At 40.2% G+C, this 26411-nt stretch overlaps 6 protein-coding genes across 11 annotated transcripts; 2 read left to right on the forward strand and 4 right to left on the reverse strand.

The window, feature by feature from the left end:
• The first annotated feature begins 1 nt into the window (after nt 1).
• chid1 (chitinase domain containing 1) lies at nt 2-4019 on the forward strand. The gene is made up of 13 exons (XM_076089189.1): nt 2-226; nt 317-426; nt 633-776; nt 1563-1695; nt 1780-1824; nt 1941-2047; nt 2131-2192; nt 2296-2385; nt 2482-2583; nt 2726-2875; nt 3162-3242; nt 3338-3380; nt 3478-4019. The coding sequence occupies exons 2-13, from the start codon at nt 319-321 to the stop codon at nt 3574-3576; spliced, it is 1164 nt and encodes a 387-aa protein (XP_075945304.1). The 5' UTR covers nt 2-226; nt 317-318; the 3' UTR covers nt 3577-4019.
• On the reverse strand, nt 3845-5788 carry gatd1 (glutamine amidotransferase class 1 domain containing 1). Its single transcript, XM_076089190.1, has 7 exons — nt 5629-5788; nt 5363-5439; nt 5053-5158; nt 4849-4956; nt 4666-4757; nt 4481-4574; nt 3845-4388 (listed from the first exon to the last, which is right to left on the reverse strand). Exons 1-7 carry the CDS (start codon nt 5675-5677, stop codon nt 4273-4275), a joined length of 642 nt encoding a protein of 213 aa, XP_075945305.1. The 5' UTR covers nt 5678-5788; the 3' UTR covers nt 3845-4272.
• Nucleotides 5789-5864: 76 nt separating this feature from the next.
• On the reverse strand, nt 5865-9638 carry cd151 (CD151 molecule). The gene is made up of 7 exons (XM_076089924.1): nt 9555-9638; nt 8743-8934; nt 7991-8065; nt 7090-7194; nt 6725-6880; nt 6521-6607; nt 5865-6379 (listed from the first exon to the last, which is right to left on the reverse strand). The coding sequence occupies exons 1-7, from the start codon at nt 9636-9638 to the stop codon at nt 6320-6322; spliced, it is 759 nt and encodes a 252-aa protein (XP_075946039.1). The 3' UTR covers nt 5865-6319.
• Nucleotides 9639-10875: 1237 nt separating this feature from the next.
• cracr2b (calcium release activated channel regulator 2B) lies at nt 10876-19420 on the reverse strand. 2 transcript variants are annotated; one of them, XM_076089191.1, is made up of 18 exons: nt 19308-19419; nt 16982-17340; nt 16793-16904; nt 16562-16706; nt 15480-15626; nt 15270-15360; nt 15083-15178; nt 14812-14999; nt 14288-14359; nt 14095-14149; nt 13148-13227; nt 12921-13041; nt 12608-12731; nt 12430-12511; nt 12135-12249; nt 11804-11911; nt 11597-11673; nt 10876-11128 (listed from the first exon to the last, which is right to left on the reverse strand). In XM_076089191.1, the coding sequence occupies exons 2-18, from the start codon at nt 17336-17338 to the stop codon at nt 11044-11046; spliced, it is 2055 nt and encodes a 684-aa protein (XP_075945306.1). In that variant the 5' UTR covers nt 17339-17340; nt 19308-19419; the 3' UTR covers nt 10876-11043. The 2 variants fall into 2 exon arrangements, 1 of the variants encoding a protein (XP_075945306.1); XR_012953374.1 differs by lacking the exon at nt 10876-11128 and having other exon boundaries at nt 11804-11942; nt 19308-19420.
• A 211-nt stretch (nt 19421-19631) lies between these two features.
• tmem138 (transmembrane protein 138) lies at nt 19632-22374 on the forward strand. Of its 5 annotated transcripts, none has more exons than XM_076089196.1 (6): nt 19682-19699; nt 20010-20057; nt 20225-20734; nt 21255-21426; nt 21566-21641; nt 21723-22374. In XM_076089196.1, the coding sequence occupies exons 3-6, from the start codon at nt 20607-20609 to the stop codon at nt 21833-21835; spliced, it is 489 nt and encodes a 162-aa protein (XP_075945311.1). In that variant the 5' UTR covers nt 19682-19699; nt 20010-20057; nt 20225-20606; the 3' UTR covers nt 21836-22374. The 5 variants fall into 5 exon arrangements, with proteins under 5 accessions (XP_075945310.1, XP_075945311.1, XP_075945312.1 ...); XM_076089193.1 differs by lacking the exon at nt 19682-19699 and adding an exon at nt 19733-19801; XM_076089195.1 differs by lacking the exon at nt 20010-20057 and having other exon boundaries at nt 19632-19699.
• Nucleotides 22375-22688: 314 nt separating this feature from the next.
• On the reverse strand, nt 22689-24116 carry tmem258 (transmembrane protein 258). The gene is made up of 4 exons (XM_076089198.1): nt 23987-24116; nt 23526-23635; nt 22925-23053; nt 22689-22838 (listed from the first exon to the last, which is right to left on the reverse strand). Exons 1-3 carry the CDS (start codon nt 23987-23989, stop codon nt 22927-22929), a joined length of 240 nt encoding a protein of 79 aa, XP_075945313.1. The 5' UTR covers nt 23990-24116; the 3' UTR covers nt 22689-22838; nt 22925-22926.
• Nucleotides 24117-26411: the final 2295 nt, after the last annotated feature.

The following is a 26411-nucleotide window of genomic DNA, read 5'->3' on the forward strand; positions in this document are numbered from 1 at the left end:
CACACAACGCGGAAGTTACCCAGCAGCTTCGTTGACGCTCGAGAAACACGTTGAGCTAAGTTGTCAATCAAACTGGCACAAAACCCGCCCGACAGTCAAAACCAGGGCTGTTCATAATACATGTTATATTTCTACAGTATGAGCGGACTGTTGGCTCGTGGTTCTGTGTGACTTCAAAGCGAAGCAAGATGTGCTAGTTTCTGATCTACCAGATCTCTGTCAGGAAGTAAGCACTTGCACTGCAAACCTGCAGACTCCGAGCTAACCCATTTTATATTCCACTGCTTTCACCACTCCTGTTCACTGCGTGTTTTAGAAATGAGAACGACATTATTCCTGCTGCACGCCATCTCATGCTGCTGCTTGCTGGTCAGTGCCACTCTCTCAAAAACTGATGCAAAGAAGTCGCACAAAGCTGAGACTGAGGTGAGTATACTTCATGGGTGAATGGGTGTGTAAACTGTGTTATGCTGTCAGTTTAGGTCATACAAGTCCTGCTCTGTTTGCCTGGCATATGTTACTGGACTGGTCTAGGACCAGGAAGAGGCCCTGATCCTCACCAGTCATATCAGTCACGATTATGGCTATCTGTCACTGAAATGTGCTGTTTTTCATTTGCTCTCACTGTCTAGACATCTCCAGCTGAGTTGTCTGTGTTGGAGAGAGGCCTCGTGGTGTCAGACCCGCCCTGGAAAGACATAGTGAAGGAGGAGAAGAGACACTGGGCTCAGATCAAGAGAACCTTTCAAGGACCGGTGCTCGGATATGTCACCCCTGTAAGTCACCGGCATACATGTTGCTGTTCAACATTTGACAACACAGCATTAAAGGTTCAGATTATTTCAAGTCCGTCTTAATGCAACACTCACATGCCCACGAGTACATTGGAAGTGTTTGTCCCTGTGGTTTTCTGAGTCAAATGAAGTACCTCCCAAAATGTATCTGTTTATTGTAACACGCCGTCTTTGTGTGTCATCAGACTGTTACTTTGCAAAGTAACTATAAAAGTACTTAAACTAAAAGGACTCTACTGTGAAGGCACACTTTCAATTTCTTGGAGCCAAACTAAAAAGAATAACTTTGGTCGAGCCGAAACTATTAGTTGATTACACAGAGAATGAATTGGTCACTGCATTGATGATGAATTCATCATTGAACTCCTTTTATTTATTTATTTTTTTCAAGCACAAATACCAAATATTTGCTGATGCCAGGTTCTCTACAATATAGATTTACGGCTTTCATTCGTCTTATATGATGGTAAATTTAGTGTCTGTGAATTGTGATGGTCGTTTTTTTTCTTTTTTTTCTGAGGTGATGAAGCTGAACAATGAAAATGATTTTCACTTCTGGCCCATATCTTTAGAAGTAGCCCTCTTACTGCTTATGTATGCGGACGTTATCGCTTTCCTGCCGGTATAGAAAGGAAGAATGACTGCAGTGACCGATAATTCCTTCAACATACACATAGACATTGTTTGTGTGTACAGTAGGTTGTTTTGACTAAATATCTCAAAATTACATGTCTTATTCCCCCCCCCCCCCCCCCCCCCATCTTCCAGTGGAATTCCCACGGTTATGATGTTGCCAAGACGTTTGGTGCTAAACTAACTTCAGTGTGTCCAGTTTGGCTTCAGCTGCGCCGGCGGGGACCCGAAACCTTTGACGTTACAGGACTCCACGATCATGACCCAGGTAAAGGCTCCACGCCACTGACAGTCAAATTGAAGTTATTTTCCAGTGATTAATGTACATTAAGGGATCTTTTTGTCTGTCCAGGCTGGGTCAAAGCCGTACGCAAGTCTAACAAAAAAGTCCGGATGGGTGAGTAGATGTCCCCATTGCCCACAACGCAGAACTGTTAGTGTGTGCAAGTGCTTTCAGATGAGTCTCCATTGTTTAGTTATTCATTTTAGATGCTTCCTTGTCTTTACCCTCAGTGCCTCGGCTGTTGTTTGATGGCTGGTCTTACCAGGATTACACGAGTGTGCTGGGGAGTGAAGATGAAATTGAAGAGCTGGGAAGTGAGCTAGTGGATGTTGCAAAGGTAAGTAAGTGTTGTGTTTAGCTTTCACTCCCTTTGTGACGGTGTTTGTCCTGCGTCTGTCTAATGAAGCTGTGGCCTTGCAGACTGAAGGTTTCGATGGTTTCGCGTTGGAGTTGTGGAGCCAGCTGGGAGGTAACAAAAGAAAGTGAGTTCTTCTGTTGACACATCTGTATCTGATCAGCATATTTTCTTTTGTCAGAGGTGATGACGGAAATACAAATAATCAAATATGTAAAATCTCTGTCCAGGGAGCTGGTGCACATGGTGAAACACATATGTGAGACTTTGAAGGCAAAACGATTAGACTGCATTCTTGTCATCCCACCTGCTGTGACGAGGTGAATGAAAATGAGTTTTCTTTCAGCGCCTACAAAAGCTAAACATTTTTCAAAGTGCACCGAAATTGGTGCTGACTTTTTTTTCATCACCATCAGTGTGGGGGAGCCGGGTATGTTTGGCAGGGAGGAGTTTGAGCAGTTGGCCCCTGTAGTGGATGGATTCAGCCTGATGACATACGACTACTCCAGCGGTGCCAGGTGAGTGTCACAGACACAGTGAGGTCCATAGATGGAAATGTTTCAGGTAGTGACAGTAGAGCAACTGACAGCTACAAGAAGATGCACAGCATTAATGCAGGCAATGTTAACTGTTTTTTAAATTTTTATTTATTTATAACAGACCGGGCCCGAGCTCCCCGCTGCCTTGGGTGAGAGACTGTGTTCTACAACTTGCTCCCAACACTCAGTGGAGGGAAAAGATCCTGCTTGGACTCAATTTGTATGGCCTTGATTTTGCAAGCCAGGGAACCGAGCCAGTCCTGGGAGGAAGGTGAGATAGTACTGCGACTACTGCTGCAATACCTTATTTACATTTTTATATGTTTCAATCTGATTTCGCATTGTGGTAAACATTGTCTGACTCCTGATGGATGATTTTCAAAAGATAATCAAAATTGATCATGGAGATATAACCAAATAACCAAAACTATTCTAACTCTACGAAATTGCAAATTTGGGTGAGACGGTACAATAGCAAGAAGCCAAGAAGTCATAGTCTGCTGAGAACAGGAAAGGTCCTTGAACATGCTCTTACATTTGTCTCTGATTTCCTGAAGGTACATCGAGATTTTGCGAGAAAACAGGCCAAAGCTTCTCTGGGACGAATATTCTGCGGAGCATTATTTCAGCTACAAGAGGTGCTGATTTAACTATACTCAAAGTCAACAAATTATGGCTTCAATTTGAAACTTCCCACAGCATCAGTTAACGATATCTGTGACGTTCATTTCAGGAACAATCCAGTTAAGCATGTGGTGTACTATCCGTCACTGAAGGTAAGTCTTTAGCACATTTTAAGATTATTAAAGAAGTGTTTTCATTATGTTTACTGCTACATGGGGAGACTCACTTTTTTTATTTACTTTTTTCCAGTCACTCTTCCTGAGGATCTCTTTAGCTACTGAACTGGGAACAGGAATTTCCTTATGGGAATTAGGACAAGGACTGGACTACTTCTATGATCTCCTATGAGAGTTGGACTTGATAGTGAAGACTTTGGACCAGCAGCACATGGATTTTACTCTCTTTGAACACCAAGCACCAAATATTCAGGAGCTTTATGCCGGTCTTATCTGTTTTTCGTTTTACAAGTTAGGCTTACATGAACTCTGAAACGAGGTGTTGACAGGATTTAGTTAATGCTCAACTTGTTTGAGGGTCATGAAAGTGTTGAGAAATCTTCTCCACATGAACAAATCTGGGATTTGTTGATTTAAACGATACTAGCAGCAGACACAAGGTACTTCAGTATGTTTTATTCCTCATCGTCGGTGGTATTGTGGAAAAAAAGAAAAATCAACTTGTACAGTTTAGTCAAAGTGCAGTGACTCGTCTCCCTTCAACAACAGAGGGTGCATGATCATCAACATGTATAACGTTTGAATAAAAGGTTATATTCTCCTCTTGTTCACGTACCACAGACATCAGCCTCAAAACTGCTTTTTCTCTCTCCTATCTTTGAATCGTGACATTTGATTGTGTGCCATTCATTGTGTTTACAATAACAGCATTGAGAAGTAATGAAGTTGTATTTACAGTGTTGCCAAACATCGGTTCTGACCCAGCATCTGCCAATATTTGTCTGAGATGAATGTTTAATTACATGAATATAAATGTGGAACAACCAAGCAGTTGAATTTCAATGCTCCTGATGGTAAACTTTTGTTTTTATTTGGCACTCGACAGCAGGATCAGATTATTTACAGCAAGTGAGGTTGACTGCATATTCTGGCCAGTTATGAGGTGTCTGTCTATTACTACGTGCACAGCATCCTCTTGACTTGCTGAAAAACAAAGAGATACACACGAGAGGATTTTAGAAATGCTGATTAAGTATTTTTTCCAATTATTGTCTGTGCTCTGCAGGTCAGCTCACCTGTATATGATCCACCGCTGTCTTTCACAAAGTCTTCCACGACCAAGGGCAGGTTGGCAAAGTCAGGCCTCCGCACCAGTTCAAACACCGACGGCTTTCAGCAGAAACAGTCGCTGTTATTACGTACGTTACCACATAAAGATATTTGGGAATATTGCCTTCATGTTTACTTGAGGAAGACTAACCCCTGTTAAGCTGTAGCCATTGAAGATCCACTTCTGTCCCTCAGTGGCACAGCACAGTGCCGACACTCCTTGTCCCACTGCACAAACAGGCTCTGCACACAGAGACACAAACCAATCTCTACACCGGACACATGGATTACACACTGACGGATTTTAAAAATATACATATATCCTTGCACTCACTTTGGTGAGAGATGAAGTGTGTGAGAATGCGGTGCAGCGAGCCGCTGTGTGCCAGGTCATTCGGCGCTCCGGGACAGTCCGGGATGAGGAGCACCTGGTATCGAGCACCTGAAGAGGGGTTCATCATGACACAACTGAGCAGAGTACAACAAACGGCACACCATTAAAACTGCCAAATGACCACGAAGTCATAAATATCCTCACCATCTATAGATTCAAGTTTGGCTGGTGTTGCGTAGGGTTTCAGGTTGAAGTCCTGCACCCATCGAGCAGTGCTTTCATCGACTCCAACAAAGTCTATCGGCTTCCCCTGCAAGCAAAATAAATAATCTATGAGGCCAATCTCATCGCTCTGTTACTCTGAGCTGAAGTTTCATACTGTTTCCTTTGCCAAACAAGTTAAAGACAAATCTAAATGTCAGTGTTATTCATATTACAGCTGTATTTTTAGATCATGATAATAAATTAATTAATCCATTTTATTGGGTATTTTTTTACTTAGGAATAGTCTTACCCCAGGTGTGGCTGTCTGGAGGTTAAACACTGAGGTACAAAGGCTGAAGGACTGATGGAAAGACGTCGCTGACACCCCTGAAGAAACAAAACACACCAGTTTAAACCTGAGCTCATATGTGCAACACAAACGTAGCTGAGCTCTAATTCATACAAAACTGTCTCAGTGAACTCAGCACTTCACTTCATCACACTAATTAACGTTACATTATAACCAGTCTATGAATATAACGTCACGTGACAACTAGCACGAGCTAATGGACCCACCTTGAGGAGACGCACTCGCCACAATCAAACACGTTGGCTTTGCAGACATTTCATTTATCTTCGTGTTCCCTCAACAACAAATATGTTTCGCTTGTTTGAAATGAATAAGAAGACAAGTGTGGGCGAAATCATTCAAGAGAAATCCGCGAGGAGGAAGTAATGTCAGCTGACAACATCCGCTGTAAGATTTCAGAATAAAAGTTCACCGTCACAGAAATACGATACGATGTCATTGGGAAAGTGAAAGCATTATTTATTTGCATTTCGGCAAAGAAAACATATTTTTTATTCATTCATTATTTAATTACAACTTTGGTTGACACTGTGATACATAAAAAAGATAAACAACAAGACCAACACTTATTGCAAACTATTGCAAATTTAGCCCCAGCATTCTCATATTTCTCTGCTCTGTAGAATGTGCTTTTGGTTCATAGTTCATCCAAACATCATAATCTTCATATAAAAGGGACGATATTTAAAGCATGCAATGCTATTTTGCAGAAAAAGAACATTGCTGCCCGGCAGCATTACAGCATCTGTAGTGTGCGTACTTTCACCGTTTCATAATTTGAGTGAACAGCTTCACAGCATCCAGAACTGTATGAATAGCTGGGCTATTACAATACCTACCAAATATTTTACAATTCATGATGTGACACATTTTGCGATATTAAAACGAAGTCAAAAATCAGTATGGATCTTCTTTCAAATTTTGATAAAGGCAGCAAGTAAACATCATCCCCACAAGCTGAAATAAAAAAAGACACAAGGAACTTGTTAGTTCCCCAGTGCACATAGAAACAACCATTGTTCACAGTTCAGCAGCTGGCATTTTGCACAACATTAAAAGAGATGTTGATATCAACTTGTTCTATGGTTAGTGCTTTACCTGTAGAAATGCAATCCCAATGCCCACTGCGCCAATAATATACAACTGACTCAGGATGAACTCCTCTAATTTCATAATGCAGCCTCCCTAGGAGCACGAGAGAGGAAAGAAATGAAAACACTGTTATAATTTAAGAGAGGAAAGAAATGAAGATACTGTTATAATGTAACATCTATTCACAGCCAAACTGACATGTCTCCCTACCTCCACCTTGTAGATGTTGGAGGGGTGATCCCTGCGCCCGCAGAGCTCACTGGGACTTTTACAGCAGCTATCAGGAACAAGCCGCTCGTTCTCTGCTGACTGGATCCACACACAGTCTCTCCAGTCTGAGGAGTTATGACTGCCGCAACACTTAAACTGAGAGGGAGACGGTGCAGAAAAATGATGAGGCAATGGTAATTAACACTGAATTGTATTCACATGCAGGCTAAAGGGGCCAAACTGTCATTTCAAGTTGAACGTTATCTGATCAAACTGACACCTGCCGCTGAAGTAAGTAGTATTATTTCTTATCAGTCTGGCAGTTAACTCAGCTGTGATTTAAACATTTAGTATCACTTCCACACCTCCTGCTGAAGTTTATCCACAGCTTGTGTGACGCTCTCCTCCCCCGGCTGCTGGTATTTGTCCTGCATTGTCACCTTCAGATTATGTCTCAGCTCCTCGTCCAGCTGTGAGACAGAAAACTGCATTTAGGTTACTCTATAATCTGTTAATCTCCTCACATCAATACAAATAGGCTGGTTAAGTTTCAACATTCCTCTGTACCTGTGCAATGTCCTCACATAACTCATAATTTATATGTATATATGTGTATATATATATATATATATATATATATATATATATATATAAGCATAGCTTCTCTGACTCCCTGCGCTACATGAGCATTCTTCAAATTAATTTACAAATAAAGATAGTTTTGTTGCCTCACTGACAAAGTGCAAACAAGCCATTTATATCAACCTGTTAGAAAGACAGTTTGATATTAAATGGAAACAGGTGGCAGCAGATTACCTGGTAGCAGAAAGGGAAACACTGGAGCAAGAAAAGGGGGGAAGAAAGAGAGTTTGAGAAGGATGGAAAACAGGACAAATGAAGAACATGCACAGAGAGGAATGCAGAGAAGATTTTACAACAGAGAGTGCAGCGACTGAGCCATATTATGGCTGGTAAAAAAAGATTTAAATAGAAATGATGGACAACAAGGACTGGTGTTTGAAATCACATTAAGGGATTGTGGAACGACAAAAATACACATTAAGTACATACAGAAAAAGGGGGGTGTCAGATTTGTAGTTGCTGCAGTGAAATTGAAAATAAATGGTAACTAGAATACAAAACATCACACGCCTTTGCAAGGAAATATTTCTATTGAAAATGATATTGTATTGAACTAATATCTGTCACTATCCTTTGGTAAAATATTTACAGACAGACAGACAAACAGAAGGTAAAGCACTTCACCTCTTGGTAGGTAACGTAAGCCAGCACACCAGCAATGATTTCCAGCAGGAAGATACAGAGCAACAAGACCAAATACTGTCGAGGAGGGACATGAAATAAAAAAAGAACACAGCTGTGAATAAACTCAGGGCGAAACATATTAATCCTGCATTTTTCAAATGTTTTTTCAGTATATTTCTGAGCTAAAATATGAATTATTTTTAAATATGACATAAGCATTGGACATCACTGTGTATGACAAAAAAATATAAATATATATTTTTACTCATAATTGATTAAACTGTGGTAAAGGAAGTTACTCACTACAAAGATCACGTTGAATATGTAAATAAACATAACGTCACAGAGCTTGTGCAGTTTTGCTTCTGTATTATATCCTCTCACATGCGTCTGTCTCTCTCACGCACTCTTCAGTCCAAGTAGCCGCTTGTGATGCCCTTCATTCCTTGAGCATGAGCCGCACTCTAAATCTAAACTCTTAAAGACACACTCTGCATGGCTTTGTCTGTTATATTTGACAGTCATGCCTGTCTGACATAATGAGCTGCACTGAATGCAGGCAGACGAGACAGAAGGTCACCAAGGATTAACTCTCCAAACACGTAAACTCAGACCAGGTTGTGGGTGTATAAACAGGAAAGTGCCGTTACTTGGTTTCTGATTCCTCATAATTGAATGGGGTTAATGCTTTAGTGGGGTGAAATAAACATTTCTCTGTCACAGGGCAGTGGTTTGTGTCTGATCCATCCTACCACAATCAAAAGACTCTTCATCTCCTTCAGAGTGGCACAGCATCCGATGATCCCAGTCACGATCACGATGACCCCGGCAGCTATCAGGATATAAGCTGAGACTGAGTAGAAGCTGGAGTTCAATAAACTGATGTAGTCGCTCTTTTCCACCATAGTCCACACTCCCACTGCCAGCACAGCCCCTCCAGCCAGCTGAAAGAACACACAGTTATCAGCTCAACTCAAACCAGATGCTCATATCAAGAATGCACCACATTATTCTTTTTGCAGGCTCTTAAAATGTGCCAGTGATGCAAACAAGACGCCTTACTCTTTCCCTGTTAGCCTCAAAAGACAATCATGCATCTGAGTGCATACTTGGTTATACAAGATGGTTACACAATAACTTATTAAAAACTTAAATTAAGAAAATCAAAGTTGAGAAAGGGAAAATTGAAGTTAAAAGTTATGATATGTAGATATATTGTAGGATTGTCTCTGAAGTGTCTCTTGTAACTCTTTGTGCATTGGAGACACAACATTGTACTGTAAATATAGTTTATAGAAATTATATGGCACATAATATGACCTATTTTTATAGAAGATATATAACTATATTAACTATGAGAAACAATAGAAATTGTGGGAGCTGTGAAGTGATTCCATGTTGTAAATCTCTGTGGCATCTGAAGCAAAGAATAAGTTTAACGTTTAGGTAAAAGTTAATTACTACTAATGTTAGTAATACTTATTAGATTAGTCAATAGAGCTCTGAACAGAGAGACTGTTGTCTTAAGTACAGATAAAGTCTTCACACTTCCTTATTAACTTACCCAAAAAAGAATGTTAAAGAGAAAAAGTAGATATTTCAGACAAATTGTCCCACAGCTGTGTGTTTTTTCACCCTGAGCTTCCATTCTGAAATATAAAAATGTACACGTTAGTGAACCGCAGGTTAGTGTTCACACAGAGGGAGCGCTTTACCAAATGAAATACTGTTTGGAGAAGATTAGATTAGAGCTGAATCCTCACCTACAGAATGAACACAAGATGCTCAGAGAGCAGGTCATACCCTCCAACACCGATTTCATACTATAGTGAAGAATACGATCATACAATTGACCATCTTTATACTCTCATGACAGAATGCTAAATTCTATTAGTGCTCTATCCGATTGAAACTTCTCCGTTGCGTTAGGAATTTCCTCTTTCAGTCTGCTTTAGTTCCACGTTTGGTGTGAAAAGGTGATTTACTCGGTAGAGTTCTAACACACAACTATGACATACATGACACTTTCTGACCTGTTTTTAAGGTTTTATATGCGTTTGCTTTGAGTGACATTCAACAGATTCAAACAGGTGGTATTTACAGAGCTATGGAAAGAGCTCAAAGATTAAATCAAATGTGTTTTGGGGAACACATACTTAAGAACTTGTGTCACATGTCACACAGCAGTCAGATATACATTTCCCCCATCCAAGTTAACCTGATCTTTTCACATGCAAGTGATATACTGTTGACTTTAACGCTCTACGTTATGAATTCAAAGTCTGTGTCTGTTTTTATCCTAACCTAAACTGAACTTTCCTCTGCTTCTATTTTAAGAAAGGTTGAGACTCTGAGCATCATGAGAGATGTTGATTTCAGGCACCAGTGAACACTCATTTTATACATAAAAAACAAACAAATCAAGAAAGAGTCACTGTATAGATGTGATTGTCCAGCAGCAAAACAACATTTCCTAATGGTCATACAAGTTATTTTTAACTAATTTTGTCATAGAAAAACTGCTCTCCCTTTCCGCTGAGACTAAAATACTCCTACCTGATTTTGGACGGTGGGCCCCGTAGGATGTATATTATCGGGGTAATGTCTTCCCAGATCCCACCAACCCCGGTGTCAATGTGCTGCTGTCTTTGAAGGTTAGCTGCAACAGCGTTAGTTCTCAGTTGACACTCAGACCAGCGCCTCCTACTCGAGCGTCTGAGCGTCTGTCCTCTTTTGGCACAACAGCCAGCTCACCCCTCTACAAGCTATATCGAGTACATGGCTGCCCCCAGCTGGTTTCTCACGCATATGAGCTCTAGAACAATTGTGCAGCTTGTAAGATGTTGCTCAAAGAGTTAAAAAAAAAGAGACTTCGACAACAAAGGTGTCAGCAAAAATGTATTTTATTTGATAGATTATAAAGATACATAACAACATAGGCAAACATAACGGATACTGTTCAGTGAATTTGTTCTCAGAAAAATGCGGATGTTTGTGTCTTCAAATGATTTAAGTGACCTTAGGACTTATTCATAAGCCTTTTCGTCCTCCGTTTATGTGCAGCAGCCTCTTTTAGCCATGCCGTCAGTCAGTAAAAGTGCATCTTCACATTGTCGATCATGCTGGGAGACTAACATCCTGAAAGGAAGAAAATGATTGAATCATTACGCAGCAGAAGCCACAACATTTGTCGTTTACACAGTTGATCCTGCTGCCTGGCTTCATCTCAGGTTTAAGTCAAAAATCATATGAGATGAACTACACTCAAGTTTATCAGGTACATCCCTTTTATATCCATGACAGTAAACTAATGCTGCAGACAATTAGTCGATAAAGTAATTAGTAACTACCGCAATACAATTCAACAGCACCACAAACAACAACCCTAACAATGACTGTAAAGTTGAATCAAAACCTCTCAAATCACTGTAACATTCATGATGGTAACATTTTTGCACGACTACCGTACTAGACTGCGTACCTGATGAACTGGTAACTGAGTGTATTTTTGGCTACAGTGACAAATTGTGCCAACAAAATGCCAAACATTTTGCAGGATCCAGATGATGTGAATGTCATACATAACAAAGAAAAGTGATGCCATACCCAGCAAGAGAAGCCATCAGCTCCTCCACGTTGCATCCAGTTTTTGCGCTGCACTCGTAAAACAAAGCTTGGTGCTGCTGTATAAACCAGGAAGTCAAAAAACAAACATTTCATTTCACGTATTTCAAAGATAATGTTCCGTCGTTAGCAAGGACATTGTGAGTAAATCACGGTGGAAAGTAGTTTGAATGTTCGAATGTGCCTCACGTCTGCTAGTCTCTGCCCTTCTTCTGTTTTCACTTCTCTGCTGCGACTGTCTGCCAGGTCCAGCTTGTTCGCCAGCAGCATCAGTACCGCACCTTCACACATCTTCTCCTGGGAAAGACACTTCTATTAGTGTTGAAAACTGAAGCAAAAAAGGTGAGAAATGCTATTTAATTATCTACACAGACATCAGACAAAAATAACCTTGAAAATAATCTAAATTGAGCATTAGTGTCTATAGATTCCTGGATCGTCGATCAGCTGCATGCGTATTCAAATTCGGACAAATGGTTTTGCATGTTGTTTTCCTTCCATTCCATCTCCACCTGCTCACCTTCACGGAGTCCATCCATGCTCTCACAGCAGCGAAGGAGGAGGACTGAGTTATGTCATACATGGTAAGGATACCGTCAGCTTTGCGGTAGTACTGCTCAGTTATGCTGCGAAACCTGAACAGGAATAAGAAAATGAATAAGAAAAATGTTCACCTGAAAAAAGATAAATTAACTCATCAGGTGGCCAGAAAAAAGACCCTACAGCTCTCAGACGGTATAATGTAAAATATGAAAGGCCACAAAAAAAAAAGCACACGGCTGGTAAACACGAGAATAAACTGTGATACATCTGACCTCTCTTGTCCTGCAGTGTCCCACAGCTGCAGGGTGATGATGGTGGAGCCCAGAGTTAAAGTCCTCATCTGGAAATCAATACCTAGAAGCAACAGAGACCCATGGTGTCATTCTTTACTTATACATACACTGAGGAGCACATTAATCATTGTGAAAGAGTGATAAGAGAAGAGCTTACCCACAGTAGCGCTGATTTTACTGTTGAAGTGTCCCGTGCAGTAGTGCTGGATGAAGGAGCTCTTACCAACGCCTGAGTTACCCAGGAATACCAGCTTGAACACTCGCTGAGGACTGACAATTGTCTAAAATTCAGGTAAAGGGACCAAACTTAATATCATGACATCAGAGTCATGTTCTGTTTAAGAGGATGCACCTTTAATCTGTGCTCAGATTATCATCTTCACCATTAAAAGATCTCCAGCTGCTGCAACTGTATAATAAAACTGAAGGATTTGGGATTAATGTATTTGTAAATGGAATATGTTCCCTACCTGAGTTTGCACCTGTTCAACATTTTCACCCCTGACTCTACATGACGGTTGGTGTCTCTTGGACGAGTTTGAGACCTCTGTGTCTTTGTCGTGCTCCAACTCATCAGATGAGCTCAGCTGTCTTCAGAATCAATGAATACACACAGTTAGTTGCTTCCTCTGGCAATCTGCCTTGCATCGCTGCAAATATGATCGATGTGATATCAGAAGCTGTCAGTCATACAAACCTTTTCAGTAGCTTGTCTTGCAGTAAGTAGTTGCCTATAATTGACCCTTTCTTCTTTAAAGGCTTTGTGACATTTGGATTCTACAAGGTTTTTGTGGGAAGTGAGGCAGAAGAAATGAGTAGCATTAAGATTTAAAATAATATATACGTTTTATATAGTATAAATATATGGACTCTTATGTATATGGTAAGTTGCCTTAAAAAAATGCAAGGATTTAGTCCAATAGTGACATTTATTCTGCTACAAATTAGCTAAATATCACAATTATTTATCTGCAATATACTTGTTTGAGTATAATATATACGATAAGACAAAAATAACCGACAGGTGTTCATTGTGTAACGGTCAATGCGGTTTCTTGTAAGACTATTTTGTATTTTACTTGTTCAGAGACTTTGATCAAGAGAGAGGATTATTAAATAAATAAAAACATAGCCACAGTTAACAGCTTTGGCAAAAATGCCATACATTTAAGAATGTGGATTGGATAACGGAGAACCTGATAATAGATCATGACTCCTTCATGAATTGTGACAAGACTTTATTAGTTTGGTAAATACTGACACTTTAGTTCATGAATAGTGCTTTCGTCAAGTGTCATTAATAAACATATAAAATGCTCCTTTCTTTAAATTGGCACAAATAGAACAAATGTCTATTCAACAAAATCTTTCACTTCACCGACTACATCTACAAAAAAAAAACCCAAAACATTGCTGACATCGTAAAATTCCCAAACGGGGTCAATGAACACACGTTCAATCAATAACCCAACAATAACAGCTGCCCATATAAATAATCATTGTCCACAGGAAGGAATAAAGCACGAAGCTGTTCCCAGACTGAGCTTAGGTTGGATAAATCTGCTGTGTCCACGGGGTACAAAGGTCTTCACTGAGATAATAAGTTAGAGGCAGAGGAGGAAGGACAGAGCTTCTGTGACTAACCCTCTTCTGAGACTGTTGGGCATCCTTCTCATCTCGCAGCCTTTTGTTCATATCCCTAAAATAAAGAGAGGTAATCATTTAGAACAACCATCACACAGGCTGATGTAGAGAGTGGTAGTGGTTGAATAAAAAAAAAAAAAGGAAAAGTACACACACTGGAATTACATTCATTGCTGACAGCAGCTGTTTGTACCTCAAAAGCTCCAGTTGTCTGAAGAGACTGTCCTTCTCTTTCTGCATGTTACTCGACACCTTCATCACGTTTCTACAGTGAAGCAAACAATTGTTAAAGATTGCTTTTTATTCTTCTTATCGTCCACACATATATATATATATATATATACATATATATATATATATAGAACACACAGCATTTGTACAGTATGCTTGTATGTAAATTGGTTTGTTTGTGTATATCTCATACATTTTTGTTGTTTTTATTTTTATATAGAGCACTCTAAACTGCTTTTGTATGATATGATGCTATGCAAATACATTATAATTGAATTTAATTGAATATTTGAGAGTCATTTTTACGAAATATGTCTTCAGTCGGGTCAAATATGGCTTGGTCCGAGTGCCACAGACACCGTAGCAAGGTGTTGAAATGAAGGTCTTTTAATGGTTTTCCCCTTAACTCCTGGTATTATATCCTATTATATTATCAGACCAGCTGCAGGGACGTAGGAGTCATTTCTTGTGCGGTTAGCCACTCACCTCTGTCTGGCCACTTGTTCCTGGGCAACGCTGACCTGGTGCAGGCTGAGCTGACCCAGAGCGGCCTGCAGCTGCTCCCTGCTGCGCTCCACCTGCTCCTGTAACTGGACGTTGAGGCTCTGCAGCTGCTGGTTCTGCTCCTTGATGTTTGCCTGTTCACAGCTCAGCTGCCGGATTCTGGTTTCCAGCTTAGGACAAAGACAGGTCCTGTTGATTCACTCATTTCACTAAAACTCTTCAGAAATAACAGCAGTACCATTTGAACGAGTACCTCTCTCTGTTTGGTCAGTGAATTCTCCAGCCCTTGCTCGCGCATCTTCAGCTCCTCCTCAAGTTGTCGTCCTCTCTGCTTCTGTCCAATACTGTCCTTGATTTCACAATACATTGATTAAAGGCTATTGTGATGATCGCTTTTGCTAAATGGCACAAAGGCAGGACTAAATAGCACAAGTATGCACCTGAGCCACACGTTTCTCTCTCTCCTCTCTGATTTGGTTTTCCATTTCTTCATATATGGACAGAACAACCTCATCATGTTCACTCTCCCGTCTGAAACGCAAAAGAATGACACTTGAATGATTTTAGAGAACTCAACACAGTGTGAATACTCATAGTTGAATAGAGCACAATGAGGTGTCCCTCAGAGGACAGCGGGAGGAAGCTGTGACCTGCGTAGCGCTTGTTCCAGACTGTCTCTCTCTCTGATGGAGTCCTGTAAATGCGACACTGCGTGGATCAGGACGCCGTCCAGGACGCTCAGCAGCTCTGGTCTGTCTCTCTGGAGTTCACACCACAGAGAGGAGAGCTCCTGCTGACTGACACACAACAAGCGACTATTAAAGCGACGGAGGACCTCGAACCTTAACAGCCCAGAATCACTCACTCACAGGTTTTTAATAACAAACTGTAAATATACAGTATCTGTGCATCGAGTGATCCAGCTCAAAGATTTGCATAGTTTGCTCAAGAAACTAATAGTTTACATTTTTGTTTAGCAGAGAAGAACAATCAAATATCTACAATATAAAACATATAAGATTATGTACATACAAAGTTGTATCGAAGTGGCAAAGAATCATGATAAAATAAAACTGTTATAATATAATAGAATAATTTCATATGGACCTGCCGGGACAAAGTACTGTAACTGTAACTGTAGCGCACGATAGAGAAATGCACCATGTAGTGTGTATTCACTTATTTAAGATCGCTTCCTTATCTATTCAGCCATTTAAAACGTCCCCGTCCCATTAACACCTCACTATCCTTCAGCTTCTAGTAAATATGCTAATATTTCTATAGAACGTGTTACACATAAAGCAAACGTGCTGTAGTAGTATTTATACCATCTTAACCACCCTTGTGCTAATATCTGAATATCTATTATTTTTTGGGTACGTATGCAGTCGAATACAACAGTCCTGCCATGAATCCTACCTTCAGGAATGCTTATAATGTTGTGTGTTTAGGGAGATTTTCATTGAACCTTATGGTGACATTTGAGGCTGCAGTGTGAATTATATTACATTATCCTGACACACGTTTCTACTATTTGTTCCGTCTGTTTATGTCAACATTTAGGAAAGTAAAGGTAGGCTAAATAACCTGTTTTAAACTGCATCAGTTTAAGCTTGGTGTACCTAACAAACTGGCACCTGAGAGTAGATAGTTCTACATTGCGACTGTAGAACTCAAGGGGCAACATTTAGTGTACGGTCTGACGGGAATGACTTTACGTCAGTACTCTTACTCCTTAAAGAGTTTGTCTGCTCCGAGCTCCATCAGTATGTTTACAAATCTAACAGCACGGGTGTCCTGGGAGCAGTCCATCTGGTCCGTATCTTCTGATTGGTTTTGACTTTGCTCAGTCAAGTCCTCCAGCCCCACTAGCCCGTCTGCACCACAGATAGAGAGAGGCACAGAGGATTTGGTTCATACAGTGGCTTTCCCCCATATAGACGTCATCGTGCACAACACTTACCAAGTCCTGTGTTGAACTCAACAGGAGTAAGGAATCCATTGCTCTCTCGGTCCAGACTCTCAAACACCGTCTCCAGCTGCTCGGGGGACAGCGGCAGCTCCGCCTGTAGCCTCTGAACAGAAGAAGATGGGAAGTTCAACACTCTACTATCAGCCTGAATTATTTAATTCTACCTCATCAGCTGCTCACCTGCATATCTCGCTTTGTGATGAAGCCTTTCCCCTCTTTGTCACACAGCACAAACAGCTCCTTGGCCTTGCCCATGGTCTCTGCCTGTGGGCTCCCCGGCACTGCCTCTCTGGCTCTGGGTGAAGCCAGCGGACTATAAACACTCTGTCCGGGTCTGGGGCTCCCAGCTGACAGGCCTCGCAGTCTAGGGCTCCCTGGCACTGAATCTCTGGCTCTGGGTGAAGCCAGCGGACTATAAACACTCTGTCCGGTTCTGGGGCTCCCAGCTGACAGGCCTCGCATTCTGGGGGTCACTGGTTCTGCCTCGCCGCTGCCTTGACCCACCAGCACTTCTTCATCATTCAGCCACTTGGACATGGCTGCACACAGACGGACAGCGATGGGTGGGGTGGGGGGGGGGGGGGGGGGGTCGGAGTATATTATTAAGTATTATGTACTTGTTGACCTCTTAGTTTGTCATTGAATTCTAAACTGTATTTGTCTGGGAGTCATGAGAAGTAGAGCTGAACCCTGAAACACAATAAATAATCTGCAGCTATTTGGATAATAACAATAATTAGCGATAATTAGCATATTTTTAAAATGCTAATTATTCTGTGGTTCAAACTTCTCTAATGAGATAATTTACTGATATTCTTTGTCAAATATCAATTTAAACTGAAAATCCTTTAAAATGTTTACCTTTGGTCAACAAAAGAAGATATTTAAAGACGTCACCGTGGACTCTAGCAGGTTGTGATGGACCTTGTATCCCCCTATTTGTGACATTTTATAGACTAAACTAATTGAAAGAGTGATAATGATAAACATTGTTAGTTACAGTCCTAATGAGAGTGTCTCAGTATTTAGACAGTGTTGTCTATTTCTGAATACCACCGGTCTGAGACATAATCAGAGACATTGATTTTCACTTTCTTGATGAACCAGTATGAATTAAAGGACACTTTGAGAAGCTGGCCCTGTAGGTCCTCCCTTGTCAAACATGAGGTGCAGAACAAGCTGTGACTGTGCACATTATCTACAGCTGCTGTGATCAGGTGGCTGACATGTTTACACTCAAAAAGATTTGAACACTGTCGGAGGAATCCAATACGAAGCCCTGTTATTATCCCGAGGCAAGGTAAAACATAATAACACATAATGCTTAGCTTCATGCGTCACAGTTGCCCTGAGTGTTTATTTAGAGGAGGACAAACATGAATAAATGTGATGCGATGTCAGTGCTAGGAGCGCCATGCCTGAGCACCAGGATGTGTCGAGGGTAAAAAAACAGGATGGTATCATGTGAGAAGAGTTTCTGTGTACTCGAAGGGGAGGGCGGATTGCCAGCAGAGAGGAGATGCAAATAAAACATTTGCAGTTGTTTGCATTGTTAGAAATACCACAATTGCAAACTAATTTGACTCTTAAGGACTACAGAGAAAATATGGCTCAGTTTCTCCATGAACATTCATAAAGCTGTGATTTATGACAGATACCAGCAGGCTGCGGGTTAGATGGCATTTCTATTGCACAGGAAGATCATATCAGCATAAATCATACATGTTTTAATTTAAATAGAATTAGAAACAAAGATATTTATACTCTGAATTTAAATCTGTTTCAGTGTTAATTAATATTACCCTACCTCTCCTTGGTATCCCTCCAGTCATGCAATCTATGATCATAAAACTAAAAACTAAAACCTAAAAACATGTACTGATAATAGCTTGTAAAGCGTCTTGATTATGATCCATGAAAGCATCCTCATAGCATGAGAGATATGGTGGAATCCCAGATAATAGGCTATGTAAACGTTATATGTTAAGGATTTTGTATTTGCCAGTTAGCCAACAGCCGCGCAAAAGGTCAAACAAACTTACACACCTAAATTTAACAAGGTTGGTGTGTGTGAAGCAATCTCTCACAAAAGGTAACTTACATGTTATCGGCTACAAAACTGTCAGTCAAACTCATACTACACGTCACGTTACGCTTCCTGAGAAATGTCAACATATGACAGTCATACTTTGTGAAATGCAGATAAGCGTTTGCGACTGTACCAAAAAACTTTGCCTGAAACTCAGCTCAGAAACCTGAAGTGAATGAAACGGCTCACATGCGACCAACTCTGAAGCATTGTAGCAACAAAACCAAGAGAATGAAGTAATGTAACAATCTGCCCACATGTATTATTAAAGAACAAAACCCCACACACCCGTTAGTCGTGGTCGTTATATGCGTCACAGCGGAGAAAGTGAACATAAACGCCTTGATGTTTCTATATGACTTACATTACTGTATTTCATATCAAATCATCGAAGTTGTAGAAACTTTCACTACTTACCCACAGAGTCCTGGGCGCAGGTGTCCACTACCTTTGATCAGCTCACAGTACTTTAATCACGTACTACTCACGTCGGCCGCTAGGTGGCAGTAAGCATCGGATGTGATGAAACCTTACCGTAATGTCCCATGTAGCCCTTGAATTCAAGACCAACAGTTCCTCCCTCCCAAATGTTCACTACTTGTTTTCACATTCACACAGCACCTATGTTTAGTCACGGTGAGGAAATAACAGAGTAATTGCAATAAATACAACAAAATATACCGTGAACTCTATACATATATTTGATGAATATTCACTGAACCTCTACGTCTACTATTACGGTAAGAAGGAGCGTTACCATGGAATTGACGGAAATACAGCTGAAAAGTAGCAGATGACGCTCCAAGTGGGTAAGTTAGCATCGTCTGCCGATAAAAGTAGGAATGTGAGCAATATAGCGGTTCTTCTATGCTCCGGGTGACTTAGTTTCATTCCTCACACGTTATATTCCGGTTAGTAGGTGTTATATGGTGTTTGTGAAGTCGATTTATACAACAGTCAGCACAGCGAGGTCTGTGTTGTGATGCTTAATTTAGCAAACGTGTCTGGAGGGAGTTCCTCGAAGTTAAAATCCGAGCTGTGCACACTGCCAGACGAGTGATTTGTTGTGGAAATTAAATTTCTGAAACAGTTAGTCGTAACTATATTATCTGTCTGCAGGATTATCTGATGCCCGGACTACATAACTACCGCCATAGACAACGTTAGGTGCGTGGAAAGAAACAAACAAAGAGTTAGTGGTGTTCGCGTAGCGTTAGGGGAAATTAATCTGTAATCCCAGTTTTGACCTTTCCATGCTTGCCTGTGTAACAGCCTAATAAGTATGTTATGTAGCAGTATACCTAACAGCGTCTGTGTTGTTGTTTATTTTACAGCTTCTCTGTTTTTCCTCACAAGAAATGCAGCAGACAAGGAGACTCTAACATGCAACATATGAAAAGATCTCAAACATTGAATCTCAATGTCTTGGACTGGCTGCAGGACAACAACCAACATGTTTATGAACAGAGGGACAACCTGGACTGAAGAAAACCTAAAGCAACAGAACATTTAAGGACAAAGGCAACCAGTTTCATACTATGTGAATGGACACATTGTGAAGCCTACTTTGTTTTTTTTAACTCAAATATGTAGGGGCTGAATCCAGACCAAACAGACTTGTGTCACCATTAAGTCCCTGCGTTTAGCACGTGTGAAGATAAGCGAGGAGGAGAATAGACTGCGAGGTGTGGTGGTCTGCAGGATCAGCCCCTGAAGATGCTCCAAGCTGGTAACTACTCACTGGTGCTGCTGATCCAGCTGACACTGTTGGCCTATGACCTCTTCGTCAACTCCTTCAGTGAACTCCTGAGAGGGGCGGCTGTTATCCAACTAGTGCTTTTCATGTGAGTCACTCAACCACACCGGGTCAGCTTGTTCAAGTCATTATCAAGTAAACATATCTGACACTCTCTGGATACACCTTCTAACATGTGCAGCCTTGCTGTCCTTTCTTCACTTCATATCATCTATTATAGTTTAGAATAGTTGCCAGAGATTTATATTATTCATATGACAGTCTTTGCACTTGTGATTTATCATAATTATTTGCAATGTGTCAGCAGCTCTGTTTAATATATTAACTATAGACCAACCATTTATATCCCATTAACTGTCATTACAAAATGTCCTGGTCAGTGAGTGAAGCCTTGTCATAACTAGAGCTAACTCTTGTGAGTCGTCAGCAGCCTTACAGGGTTTCATTTCATTCATTGTAAATATAAGATTTTTGTTTAGAAACCTGGTAACGTACAAGTCTTGCACAATATCCCTCTCTCTGACATGGTCACATGTATTTTTTTTGTGCGTTGTTCACACCATCAGAAACCACTATTAGAAATAAACCAGTACACTTTGTGTCTCCAGCATCCAGGACATCGCCATCTTGTTCAACGGGATCATCATTCTGCTGATGATGTTCAACACCTACGTGTTCCAGGTGGGCCTGGTGTCCCTGCTGCTGGAGAGGTTCAGGGCTCTGCTGGTGTTCTCCGCTCTTTACCTGACGCTCAGCATCTGCTTCCACTGCTGGGTGTTGGTAAGCTTTCGTCACATCAAATCGTCAAATCTCTCACATTTTAACATCCAAGTAAAAATATTGATACAATGTAATCTTATATCAGAGTAAATGTGGAGAATGTTGATCTATACCTGATGAGTATTATCTTTCTCCCCAGAACCTTAGATGGTTAGAGTCGGACCGTTTCGTTTGGACAGATGGTCTTCAAGCCCTTTTTGTTTTCCAGAGAACAGGTAATCAGTGGATTAATTCAGAAGTGCATTTTCCATCGCAACTAATCTATTTTATGTAACTGTACTTCTTTCTGTCAACAGTGGCAGTGATGTATTACTACTTATACAAACGAACAGCAGAGTACATGGGAGACCCGAGGCTGTATGTGGACTCTCTGTGGCTTCGGGACGCCTTTGCTCGAGGTCGTCAGTGAAAAAGAGTTTTGAGTTTTTAAGAGAGACGTAAAAGGATCTTCTGACATAACCGCATCATCATCAGCTATTCTGAATTTTAGGCTATTCTGTCTAAAAAACAAGCTAAGTCTCAAACCAGTTTGCGTTGACTGGCTTTTCGTAGCCAATCAAGCAATTGGTTAAATGGTTTACAGTGGCAGGTAACTCAACCACAGTAGTATTGCATTAAGCGGGATTGTCAGTTAATTCTACGTGGCCTCTGTAAATCAATTTGAATTGCAGACAGAATGTAACACATTGGAAGAAGTAGATGGGACATTTGTTTTGATCTATGCTAATGCTCCATTTGTAGAACATGTAGTAATAGTTTTGTTGGAAATGTTCTGTTATTCCCCCACAAAGGAGGAAACATGTTGACTTATTTTGCCTTATGTAAGGTTAGTATGCTGTTTACATGGTTGATGTAATTTTAATAAGCCAATTTCATGTGAATCCAGTTGTCTTTTAGTTGGAATTTTTGAAGTGTTCCTGCTGTTTTTATTAAATAATCCTTCTCTAATCCCGGTGTAATCCTTCATCACTAGGATAGTCAGTATTATCCCGTAGACACGGTGAAACAGTCTGCTCTATTTTTAACAAAGATTAATCAGGGATTTGGCTTTTAGGTGCCACTAGTGAAACGCACCAAAAATAGTTTTCAGTGCGTCAAAATAACCTTCTAATCTCAACAACCCAGCAGGTCAAGTTCCAGTGAACTTCAGGTCTCGTCTCAATATTGTTTATCAACATTTTAACAATAGTTCAAATCTATGTGATCCATGGATTATTACAATTGTTTAAGATATCAGGTTGAACAAAGAAAGACACTAAAAGTTATACAAATCCCCTTTACTCGTGACAAGAAACCCAGAGTCCATAAGATCCCAAAATGTCAGTGCAGTCAAATTAAATCGAGTCCATGTTGTTTGTGATGTCCTTCGTCCAACGGAATGTGTCGTATTGTTTTAAGTCAGTCACAGGAAGCTGCAGGAGACGAGAGGAAACAAAGTTAACCACCACAAAACAAAACAAATAAAACCCACTGGACCTAAATAAGATGTTAAATGTACCTTTATACATAGATGCCAACCCAGAGTAGTAAGAACAGCACACCGAAGCCCATGAAAAGGGAAGCCACCAAGGAGATCAGCAGCTCTTTGTAGACGTCTCTGGTGTATTTTGTTGATGTCACCTCGTAGCTGATGAGAAGTTAAGGGTCAGCTCATAAAAACAGCACAACCAACAGCCAGGTTCTGAGTCTATTGCCTCCTGAGTGGAGTTACTTTATTTGAAAATACAACTGTGAAAACACTTAATTTTTAATAACCCCTTAATTTACTGCGTGGACACCCCAAGTCCCTGAGGCCAAAGCTGAAGCAACTCTGACATGTTTGGATGTTCTCAATGGACAGTTTCGGGAAACAATTGTATCATTCACCTAATTATGGCCAAGTTTGGGCTTGTTTAAAACATTGTTTAGCAATTGAAGTGACAGCTGACTTATCAATACAAGTCACAATAGTAACAAACCTGCTTAATCATTTAGATTACACATTTACTCAAATGAGTGGAGAGCAGTGGGTGCCTGCAGGGTTGTAGTACCCTAACGGTGTCTGGTATGACCCCTTATTTCACGTTAATCACATACACAGTGTTATTGATAAAGGATACACGAAGAACCAGGCAGTGAAGAACATGCCGATGGCCAGAAGGACGACAGTGAGATGGGGGAACACAGCCGGGTTCACCGGGCTGGTGTATCTGGTCATAGCCTCGAGTTCCTGCAGCCACAGCGAGGAGTTTAGATACAAGCAGGTTAAGACAAGCGTACGTTACATCCCCCCGATAACTAGTTATACTTCCTCCCATAATGTACCGCGTATATAGCGTTTAATCCGTTTACTTCTCTTTAAATAGAGCGGCTCAATCTGTGAATTTGACATGAGAAGCTAACGTTGCTCTGCTAGTCTGCAAACACGTAGCTACACGAAGCGTACTTTAACACAGACAACGCACTGTTCAGCTAGTTAAATAGTGAATAACGCGCACAAATGAACAGCATATCATTGTATATTACAATATATATATATATATTACAGTCTGAACCTATATAAACGAGAAAAAGATTCTACCATTTTGCAATGAAGTGGAGATCTTCTCTCTGTGGTCCAAGATGATGATAAGGCCACGTACTGACTATCACTTCCTGGTTATTTTCGTGACGTACAGGTCACGTGGCTCGCATGCGAATTTCTGTCCAATCGTAACAAAGACACGCTACTTATTACTGAGTCTGATAACACATGAGTGATGCTCTAAACGTTAACAAACTATAGACTCTAGTTATTCATCACCACGGATGAACCAGACAATAACCGTCCTATAATCGTTTTCAATCCGTCGGAATAATCCTAAATGTCTGACAGCTCATCGACTGTTAATACATCTTCGGCTGCCATCTAATGGACAGAATGAGCAATCTGGTTTCAGCTCATGAAGGAGTTTGGCAAACACAACAGAAAATTCAATCACAAATTTATTTACTACATGCATTTACATGGTATTACAGGGTATTTTTTTTATACTTTGACATGAAGCTTTGAAAATGTAATGATAAATTGGGCTAAAAAGATAAAAGTAGTGATATTAAAGTACTCAAGTTTTAGTGTTATGGCATATTTTCATGACGAATAGTGCTAAAATTAGAAATGTATTGGTGTGTGTGTGTGTGTGTGTGTGTTTACTTGCTTGTCAATCATTTCTGGGCTCCATTAGCTAAACGTTAATATATTATTAATAATACAACAACCCACAAAAATATCAACTATAAAAACAATATGATAAAACACATCAGATAAAAAGGAGCATTGGTAGTAACAAAATGAAGCTATACAGTTACATATAATGCAGTTCTACCAGAGTATTGAAAACAGTCTGGTGCACTGGATAGAGCAAAAGCAGTTCATATATACAGTGCAAAAAGTGCTACAGTGGTTTCATTATGCTAGCTGGTGCGTTATAAATAAGCTAAAATATCACACTATACCCACTGAAGTCATCATAATTATACTGAAAGCATTGTACAGTTTCTTAATATTATGATAAATTCCATAAACTTTTGTCTGATGGCTGTTTCCTATTTAATATTGATTTTACATTTGAGATACACTATTATGTTTTTTTCTTTCTGAATACAGACACATATGAAATGTGGATTTGAAAACAAGTTTTAACAAAAGTAACAGGAGCATGGTGGTGAGAGTAAGTGGAGAATGACTTTAAAACAAGAAAAGATAATAAAAAAGGAAACATCATACAAATCAGTTATACTCACGGTGTTATCACTGCATATTCTTAATTGTATAGGCACAGGAAAAGTATTCAAAACATCCAGAGAAATACACAAAACAGTCCAGTGTATAATATCCAATTCTACCTCTGCAGTGTGCATACAGATATGCAACTCCCTCTCAGCTTGATGCCATTAAAATAGAATTTCCATAGCTGAAGCAGCATTTGAGTTGCCTCAGAGCGGAGATGTATCATTTTGAAGAAATGATTGGGCGTGCACCTGAAATGATTTATGCCATTTATTGCTTTGCCAGCATTCTGTCCAGTTAGCAAAATACAGTGTAAGCTATTCCAGTGTTTCTTGAAATATTGTCAGTGTTGAACGTGTTGCATTTCCACTATCAGATGCTAAGAGCTGTCAGTGTTTCTACGTTTTCATTTCCAGTGATTTGTTTACTTATCCAGCCTTATCTTCCAGTGAATCTGCTGAAATTACTATGACTTCATTTTAGGAATGATAATAAGGCTTTCTGTGCGATAGTATGCACATGCATACACATTTAATGTAACAGTTCGATGTTTAATTCAATGTCACAATTGAGAAAGAAACACTGCACAGCATTTCCTTCTCTGTGCAGTGTTTAGTCAGATGTTGCATGAGGAGACAGCAGACAGTCTAGTCGACTGCAGCAGCCTCAAACACAATGCTCCACTGTAGAGACCCAGGATTTGCTAGTGTGCACTACTGAGGTATATATTCAGTGCAAGTTGCAACCATTCACTGAAGCCTTCAGCAGAAGTCGATGATATTCTCTCCAGTGTATAAAACGTGTTTTTGTTTTCTGTTGACACTGGTTTCAGTGTACATACAGATTCACTGAATTGAAAAAAGCGACAAAAATGTGTGAGAGTCAACTAAAGTATCTTAGCCTGGGCTTCATTTAAAAACTTGAATTCTGTTAAAAAGTTAGTATGGCTTGTATTGAGTATAGACGTGGTGATCATCAATTAAATGAGTTTAAAACTCATGGACTCAATTAACAGCGACACAACATAGTCGTCAATTACAGTGATCGAAAACATTTTCAGTGACAGAAAAAGAAATCCAGTGACCACAGCAAAAAGAGATGCACAGACATATGGAGGGGATTGCAGTAGGGAATGTGGTATAGCTTGTTCTGTATCAATATCTTTAAAAAATAATGTACAATAATGAGACAAAACCGTATCCCATCACAACAGCGTACAAATGGAACCACAAAGGGA

The sequence above is a fragment of the Anarhichas minor genome, unplaced genomic scaffold (genome assembly GCF_050575085.1).
Source record: "Anarhichas minor isolate MPS153535 unplaced genomic scaffold, ASM5057508v1 ptg000011l, whole genome shotgun sequence".
Taxonomy (NCBI): Eukaryota; Metazoa; Chordata; class Actinopteri; order Perciformes; family Anarhichadidae; genus Anarhichas; species Anarhichas minor.

What these genes read in the sequence shown, in the direction of transcription:
- chid1 (XM_076089189.1), top strand. Translation starts at nt 319, where the DNA reads ATGAGAACGACATTATTCCTGCTGCACGCCATCTCATGCTGCTGCTTG. An exon ending in CTGGGAGGTAACAAAAGAAA is followed by an intron (nt 2,193 to 2,295) that starts GTGAGTTCTTCT and finishes ATCTCTGTCCAG; the next exon opens with GGAGCTGGTGCACATGGTGA. An exon ending in TGTACTATCCGTCACTGAAG is followed by an intron (nt 3,381 to 3,477) that starts GTAAGTCTTTAG and finishes ACTTTTTTCCAG; the next exon opens with TCACTCTTCCTGAGGATCTC.
- gatd1 (XM_076089190.1), bottom strand. Translation starts at nt 5,677, where the DNA reads ATGTCTGCAAAGCCAACGTGTTTGATTGTGGCGAGTGCGTCTCCTCAA. An exon ending in GGCGAGTGCGTCTCCTCAAG is followed by an intron (nt 5,440 to 5,628) that starts GTGGGTCCATTA and finishes TTGTTTCTTCAG; the next exon opens with GGGTGTCAGCGACGTCTTTC. An exon ending in CAGCGGTGGATCATATACAG is followed by an intron (nt 4,389 to 4,480) that starts GTGAGCTGACCT and finishes TTTGTTTTTCAG; the next exon opens with CAAGTCAAGAGGATGCTGTG.
- cd151 (XM_076089924.1), bottom strand. Translation starts at nt 9,638, where the DNA reads ATGGAAGCTCAGGGTGAAAAAACACACAGCTGTGGGACAATTTGTCTG. An exon ending in TGAAGAGTCTTTTGATTGTG is followed by an intron (nt 8,066 to 8,742) that starts GTAGGATGGATC and finishes CCTCCTCGACAG; the next exon opens with TATTTGGTCTTGTTGCTCTG. An exon ending in CCAACATCTACAAGGTGGAG is followed by an intron (nt 6,608 to 6,724) that starts GTAGGGAGACAT and finishes TCGTGCTCCTAG; the next exon opens with GGAGGCTGCATTATGAAATT.
- cracr2b (XM_076089191.1), bottom strand. Translation starts at nt 17,338, where the DNA reads ATGTCCAAGTGGCTGAATGATGAAGAAGTGCTGGTGGGTCAAGGCAGC. An exon ending in GAACAAGTGGCCAGACAGAG is followed by an intron (nt 14,360 to 14,811) that starts GTGAGTGGCTAA and finishes GCTTCACTGTAG; the next exon opens with AAACGTGATGAAGGTGTCGA. An exon ending in CATGGATGGACTCCGTGAAG is followed by an intron (nt 11,912 to 12,134) that starts GTGAGCAGGTGG and finishes TGTCTTTCCCAG; the next exon opens with GAGAAGATGTGTGAAGGTGC.
- tmem138 (XM_076089195.1), top strand. Translation starts at nt 20,607, where the DNA reads ATGCTCCAAGCTGGTAACTACTCACTGGTGCTGCTGATCCAGCTGACA. An exon ending in ATCCAACTAGTGCTTTTCAT is followed by an intron (nt 20,735 to 21,254) that starts GTGAGTCACTCA and finishes TTGTGTCTCCAG; the next exon opens with CATCCAGGACATCGCCATCT. An exon ending in GCTTCCACTGCTGGGTGTTG is followed by an intron (nt 21,427 to 21,565) that starts GTAAGCTTTCGT and finishes CTTTCTCCCCAG; the next exon opens with AACCTTAGATGGTTAGAGTC.
- tmem258 (XM_076089198.1), bottom strand. An exon ending in TTCACTGCCTGGTTCTTCGT is followed by an intron (nt 23,054 to 23,525) that starts GTATCCTTTATC and finishes ACTTCTCATCAG; the next exon opens with CTACGAGGTGACATCAACAA.